This window comes from Penaeus japonicus, unplaced genomic scaffold, assembly GCF_977035675.1.
Source record: "Penaeus japonicus unplaced genomic scaffold, GWHDUDI00000001_assembly GWHDUDI00000022, whole genome shotgun sequence".
In the NCBI taxonomy this organism is placed as follows: domain Eukaryota; kingdom Metazoa; phylum Arthropoda; class Malacostraca; order Decapoda; family Penaeidae; genus Penaeus; species Penaeus japonicus.
In genome coordinates, this window is record NW_028234424.1 from 20,313,798 (window position 1) to 20,321,297 (window position 7,500).

The following is a 7,500-nucleotide window of genomic DNA, read 5'->3' on the forward strand; positions in this document are numbered from 1 at the left end:
ATATGCCACTCCCCCTCCCACCGCACATATACATACACTAATCTTAACATAGATAGACCCCCCAGAGAGCACTCTCCCCCCCACATTACCTCCCCTCACTCTACGTCATCCAGAGAATAATCCGCATAGTAATAACATACCCCCATACTCTAATAGAGAATAAGAGAGATTCTAACCCAAACCAAATCATCCCATCCAACATTACAAAAATTCCAATCGTACTTCATATTACTATTCATTAACTTACTAACCCCTTACACACTCTCATGTGACCTCACTTCACCCTCATCCACACATAACTGTGTCCGCTCCTCCTACATGTCACGCTCATGTGTGCACGAGAGAGATATCCCCCATCTCTAATAAGACATATGTCCGTGAGATATATATATAGACTACAGAATCGTTGTGTGTGTGTGAGCTCGCACTCTGTCTAGCAACAGATAGACAGATAGAGAAGATCCACGCCCCAAGACAATAAGCTGTGTAGTGCCTCGCCTCACTGACTGCCCTGCACGAGCCTCATGTGTAGAAGTTAGAGCGATAGAGAGATGTGTTACACACGTCTGTCGAGTCCCTCACATAGAAGACAGACCCGCCGTGTCACTGTGAGAGAGCTTTCAAAGTGATGTGTTCTCACTCCAATTATCCTTTCCCGTTTACCTCACGACTGCGGCTAGAGTGAGGCTTAGAGATGGGATATGGGACGATGAGAGTGATTTAGACTTCTCCTGTTTCTCTCCTCGACTTCCTGTTTAAGAGATGACGATACTTCAGATTAGAGCGGGTGGCGGATCCGAAAGCCGTTCAGAGGAAACGGAAGATAATGTTGCTGAGGGGAGAAGTAAAAGTAACCGAAATGTAGTGCCCCAAGGAGAAGAAGTTCTCTGCCGGTATTGTAGTGAGCAAGCCCTTCATACCTAATCTAAGCAAGAACTTCCTGTCTGGCTGTTTTTGTAAGAAGAAACACAAGTCTGAAAACCTGAAAACTGCTTCAATGTGCTGATAGAGAAGTTAAGGGGGCAGGAACGAGGCGGTGAGGGTAAGATTAGAAAGGTCTATAGGTGTCTGCTTTAAGAAGTGCCTTAAACAGTGGAACACTCTTCAAGATTCTGCAAGGCTCAGATAACAGTGTTTGCAAGCTGCGAGGAGGACAGGAAACCACAATACCCTCATGATTGTGGCGTCAAGTTGGACTTTTAGCCCAAGACAAGAAGAAGAAGTCAACAAGGGTCAGAAGATCGGACAAACGTAACACTCATCATGTCTAGTCAAGGTGGTAGTTGTACAGTCTTACAGACAGCCAAGGTGAAAAGTATGTGCGTAACTGATGGTTTAGGATTGTTACGGCTTCTTTTAAAAGTGTTGTTTGATAATGGGGCTGTAGGAAAGTTATATAAGTAGTAGTTTTGTTAGAAAGAAATGCAAACCACAATGGTTAACTCATTAGTTACCCAATTAACCGCAGTATTCTAGTTTTAGTTTTGGGAGGTCACACAGTGCTGGAAACAGAAGAACTTAGAAATGTTTTCAAAATAAGTATGTTAGATAAAGATAACAATGTTGTGTTCCTGTCGATTACAGCTGAATTCCTAAGAGATTTGTCAGCCTCTTGTGAGACCTGTTGTGCCCTTAACCATGTGTTAAATTCTTTCTCCTTCCCATGTTGAATTGGCAGATGGACTACCAACAGTGCCTCCCCATGGTGATAGATGTGTTAATTGGTCTTGATTACTATGGACATTAATTTCAGCAGCAGATGCCATCCAAAAAGGAGTGTGTTATTTGTGTTAGTGGCTATGAGGTCCATCTTTGGGTATGTGTTGTCCGGAGGGGAAGGTTACCTGATTCTGTTCTGCTCACCAGCTCGACCACAAAACTTCCAGGTATTCTGAAACACAACTTTTGTGTATTTCCCCCCTGTCTGATTCTGACTTGTGTAAGTTTTTTTTTGTTGGGATTTAGAAAATGTTGGAATTAAGCCAAAGGAGGTAGTGCAAGATAATAGTGACTCAAAAGTAATGCAGGATTTAAGAATACTGTACAGTTTAAAGCTGATAGATTACGAGGTATTTCTGCACTACCATGGAAGAATGATTCAGTCAAGGAAAAACTCATAAATAATGAAAGTATTGCGAGGAGGAGACTTAACAAAAAAACATGTTACAAGTAAAGCTTGATAAAGATAAAGAATTAAAGAAGATTATCTCAAGGTGTTAGGCTAGTTATGAGGATAAAACATAATAGAAGTAGTACCTAGTAATGAAATTTCAAATGTAAATCCCGTATACTACATGCCTCACGTCTCACGCGTACCTGTGATAAAGTTAAATAGTAGTAGCACTAAGATAAAAGACTGTCTTTGATGCCTCAGCCTCCTGCTATTAATGGTGTTTTCTTTAAATGACTGTCTTCATTCTGGCCCTTCACTTAACCCAGTTTTAGTTGAAGTTTTAGTACGCTTTTTTACTCGTCGTTGGCCCCATTGCTATAACTGCAGATATAAAAGAAGGCATTTCTGCAAATAAATGTACGCAAAGGAAGCGGAAGACAAGGAAGAACAAGGTGTGCATAGATTTTTGCTACCTAAAGAGGATGGCACCATAAGACACATGAGGTTCAACCGTGTTCCCTTTGGCAATACATCTAGTCCCTTTCTTTTGAATGCCACACTTAAAACCCATCTTGCTAAGTACCCTCAAAGTAAAGTAGTCCAAGAACTAAAGACTGATATGTACACAGATAATTGGTTGAGTGGGGCAGATTCAGTTAAGGATGCACATGATAAATTCTGTGACGCACGTAGTATACTGGCAGATTGTAGCATGGATCTTACAAAGCTAGTTTCAAACTGTATGTCAATTACTTCTAAGTCAAAAGATGGTGTGTATCACATACATGATGGTGATGAGTCAAGTAGTGTGTTAGGGTTGAGGTGGTGTAATGCACAAGATACCTTCTCCTTTGATTGTAGAAAACCTGACGACAGTGTAGAAGTCTCCCACACCAAACAAAGTATTCTAAGTATAATAGCAAAGATGTTTGACCCTTTGGGTCTTATAAGTCCATTCATCATGTATGGTAAGATTCTATTCCAAGAGGTGTGGAAATTAAAGTTAGATTGGGATGAAGAATTGCCCTTAGAGTTAGAAGTAAAGTTTCAAAAGTGGATTTATAGTAGTCAAAGTCTCAATGCATTTCATGTGGATAGAAGTTATTTTCCAGGTATGCTTTGGGGAGATCTTAAGGATAATATTGAGTTGCACGGGTTTGGTGATGCCTCTGAAAAGGGATATGGTGCATGTGTGTATCTCCGTGTACCTGTGGACAATAGCTCATTTAAGGTCTCATTAGTTATGTCTAAGTCACGTGTTGCACCAATAAAGGCATTAACATTACCACGTTTAGAGTTAATGGGTGCTCTCTTGTGTAGTAGATTGATACATTTTGTAAAGAATTCCCTACATTTAGACAGTAGAACTAAAGTTATGTGTTGGAGTGACTCCACAATTGCCTTGTCATGGATCAAAGGTGACTTAAGCAAGAAAGATATATTTGTTGCAAATAGAGTAAAGGAAATTAAAGAGTTCACGTCACCAGAGTGCTGGCAGCATTGTCCTAGTGAAGAAAACCCTGCTGATATAATAACTCGTGGCGTGTTGGCAGACAAACTTGTTCATAATAGTCAGTGGTTGTATGGACCCCCTATGTTAGCCAGTGTCCTTTGTCATGATAAGGAAGATGTAAAACAAGGCTTAGATTTAGAAGTGCCCTGTACTACAAGTGTACCTATATGCCTTAGTGTTCAAGTGACACACTCTCCCTTGATAGATTTAGAGAAGTTTAGTGATTTAGAAAAGGCCTTAAGGGTAATAGCATATGTGTTAAGATTCATAGGTAATTGTAAAGGGAGGAAGGTACAAGGTCCCCTCACTGCTGAAGAAATAGAATTAGCTAGTTTGAAATTAATATACAACATACAGCAGGAAGCATTTGCAAATGAAATTAGGCTTCTCTCAAGTAACAAGATTCTTCCTCTCAGCTCAAAATTAAGAAAGTTAGACCCATTCATTGATGGCAAAGGATTGCTTAGAATCAAAGGTCGTCTCGAGTTCTCAGAGTTAGACTATGACACAAAACACCCTTTCATAATTCCCAAAGGTAAATATGCTAAGCTCTTAATCAAATTTCAGCACAAATACTTAAAGCATGCTGGTGTGGATAGTGTGATATCATCCATACGAACTCAATTTTGGATTATTAGTGTAAGGAAATTAGCAAAGACCATAGTAAAGGAATGTTTGATTTGTCGTTGGCTTGATTCTAGACCCTGTAGTCAACCTGTAGCGCCACTGCCCAAAGAAAGAATAACTACAGCTAGGCCCTTCAGTGTGACGGGTTTAGATTATGCAGGCCCCCTCTTTTGTGCTGATTTCCCTGACAAGAAGTTTTATGTTTTATTGTTTACCTGTGGTGTAGTAAGGGCCATTCATCTTGAACTTACAGAATCTCTCTCTTTGTATGATTGTATGTTAGCCATAAGAAAATTTGTAGCAAGAAGGGGTTTGCCTAATGTTATATTTTCTGATAATGCTAAGACCTTTGTGGCAGCTAAAAGTGAAGTTGTGGCCATGTATGGACATCTAGCCCCGAAATGGAAATTCATAGTCCCTCGATCCCCTTGGTGGGGTGGTTGGTGGGAACGTCTCATTAGATCTGTTAAACTTTCCCTACGTAAAACTCTAGGTCTTAATTATATAAGTGTCCGTGAACTAGAAACTGTACTTGTTGAGATAGAGGGATGTATTAACTCTCGACCCTTGACATATGTAAGTGAAGACCCAGACCCTCTCCACTACCTCACTCCCTCCCATTTCATTCTTGGATGTAACCCTCACAGCAAACCCTCAGTAGAAATTGTGCCATGCAATGTAAATGCCAAAGACTTGAATGAGAGGACAATTGTGCAAAATGTAAAGTTAGAACATTTTTGGAAGGTGTGGAGCAACAATTACATAACTAATTTGCCTAATGTTGTAAAGGGTTTTACTCAAAATTGCAAGTTGTCTAAAGGAGATCTTGTATTAATCAAAGAAGATAATATTCCTAGACTAAAGTGGCCTATTGGAGTAATTGTTGATATATTTCCGGGTAAAGATGGAATTATAAGAAGTATAAAGGTTAAAACTAAGAAAGGTGAAGTGATTAGACCCATACAAAGAGTATATGATTTAGAGATAAGTAAACATGAGAATATGTCTGCTCCTGATGAAGTGGCAAAATTTGATGATGTTTCAAGTGATAACATTCATTGTGATGTAGATTTAAGTAATGGAAGTATTAATGTACCCTTGAATAATGTAAGTGATGAAGTACCTAGAAAGTCTAGGACGGGTAGAATTATTAAAGCTCCAATTAAGTTAGATTTATAAGTCAATACAGAATTATAAACTGTATATTGCACCAAAGTGTCCTTTAGTTATGTTTAAGATAAGAAACGACTGTTTTGTTAATGAAGCAACAAATGTAGTCCTTTAAGTGCCAAAGGATTTTTTATTATTTGTGATAGAAGAAGTGATTTATTTTTTAATTATTTGTAAGTAGCATATACCTCATGAAGTAGCTTAAGGTATGTGTAAAAACATTGATTTATTGTATAGGCGGCAAATCGCCCCCTATGGCCGGGAGAATGTTGAATTTAGAAATGAAAAAGTTTAGTTAAGTCCCCCCAAACGGCGGGTCCGTTTTCTTTTACATACGTAATGTCTCCCATGTTCCACCAATATTTGATGTTTTTTATTTTACGCTTATTTACTACAAGAAAGACATGTTTAATTTATGTTACACCATTTATCAGGTGTATATATTTCCATTATGAAGACTATATATTTTAACTGCATTGAAACAGAAGTGTTAATCATTTTATATCAATATAATTTTCTGAATAAATTAGCAGACGCACAACAACACCACGTGTTTCAATGGCCACCCTAAAGAACATCTGTATTCACTGCACGAATGTGGCAAGAAAAACCCACAGCGTATGAAGAATATGAAAATATGAGATATGGGAAAATGTTGATTTTATCATTGTTATCATCTTTATGTTGTTGAGATACACACACACACACACACACACACACACACACACACACACACACACACACACACACACACACACACACACACACACACACACACACACACATATATATGTATGTGTGTGTGTGTGTGTGTGTGTGTGTGTGTTCATATATATATATATATATTATATATATATATATATATATATATATATATATATATATATATATGTATATATATAATGTATGTTCATATATATATACATATATATATATATATATATATATATATATATATATATATATATATATATATACATATATATATGATATATATATATACATATATATATGATATATATATATTATATATATACGTATATATAAACATCTCACTATATATTTATATTTCTATATATATATATTGATATATATGAGTGTGTGTGTGTGTGTGTGTGTGTGTTTGTGTGTGTATGTGTGTCTGTTATTGATATCATTATTATTGTTATTATCATCATTACCATTAATCATAATGAGTATCATTATTATTATTATCATTGTTACTATCATCTTTTCATATATGGAGGTTATCAGATATACCAAATCGATAATTTTATCAGTTATTGATATATTTTCGATGTTTGTGATGATCATCGTTATCACCATTATCTAGCGATTATCACCAATATTGATCAAATCAACTATATGAATAGGGTGTAAAAAGTCTTTAGACTAGTACCTAAATTCACCGAAAGCCCCAGTGGTGAATTTCTACTGTAAAAAATACACATTTTCTTTCAATATCCTTACGCTCCCTTCCCCTACCCCACCTTCCTTCCTTATGAACCCCTCCCTCTTATCCATATATCACTCCTTCCCTTTTCCTCTCTTCCCTACTTCCCAATACCACTTCTTTCCATATTCCTCCTTATCTTTTTATTTACGCTTCCCCCCCCCCCTCCCCTCTCTCACTTCAAGGTCCTACACCCTCCCCCCCCTACCCATGCACCCACACCCACACGTTTCATTCATAACAGATCTTTCAGGTTTAAGACACTTTCTTTTATTTTTTTTATATTAACCTGAAGATTTATCTTTTCTATTAGTGTATTGAATTACAAGATATGTACATGTCATTTTACTTAAGTATAATTTATTGAAATGGCATTCTTTGTTAAACCTTTTGGATGAGGAGTATTTTTGCACGATATGTGAGTTACGAAAGAGCTTTTAAAATCTAAATTTTGATACACTTGTAAAACGTCATGGAATGATCACATCATAGTTAAAAATTAGGGTTGTAAGCATTAAATTCTCTATGTAATGTGAGGACTAACTGATGTACTGATGTAAAAATTAAAAACAAAAAACCGCAAGTTCATTAGTGAGTGTCATAATCCTGAAGGGCCAAGTACTG

The 7,500-nt window shown here is 37.1% G+C and overlaps 2 protein-coding genes across 2 annotated transcripts in view; both read left to right on the forward strand.

The window, feature by feature from the left end:
* The first annotated feature begins 762 nt into the window (after window positions 1-762).
* Window positions 763-5,432, forward strand: LOC147469339 (uncharacterized). Its single transcript, XM_086549245.1, has 5 exons — window positions 763-893; window positions 1,110-1,190; window positions 1,469-1,640; window positions 1,754-1,939; window positions 2,541-5,432. The coding sequence occupies exons 1-5, from the start codon at window positions 763-765 to the stop codon at window positions 5,430-5,432; spliced, it is 3,462 nt and encodes a 1,153-aa protein (XP_086405371.1).
* A 1,957-nt stretch (window positions 5,433-7,389) lies between these two features.
* The window catches only part of Lztr1 (Leucine zipper like transcription regulator 1), a 10,945-nt gene continuing 10,834 nt past the window's right edge, over window positions 7,390-7,500 (forward strand). The window contains exon 1 of the mRNA XM_043028397.2: window positions 7,390-7,500. This exon is cut by the window's right edge and continues 9 nt beyond it. The gene's annotated coding sequence lies outside the window, so the exon portion shown is untranslated.

Excerpts from the sequence above, each read along its gene's own strand:
- LOC147469339 (XM_086549245.1), top strand. The coding sequence starts at position 763 with ATGACGATACTTCAGATTAGAGCGGGTGGCGGATCCGAAAGCCGTTCA. Across the intron at positions 894-1,109 it reads GGAGAAGAAGTTCTCTGCCG|ATTCTGCAAGGCTCAGATAA; the intron begins GTATTGTAGTGA and ends ACACTCTTCAAG. Across the intron at positions 1,641-1,753 it reads CCTGTTGTGCCCTTAACCAT|CAGCAGATGCCATCCAAAAA; the intron begins GTGTTAAATTCT and ends CATTAATTTCAG.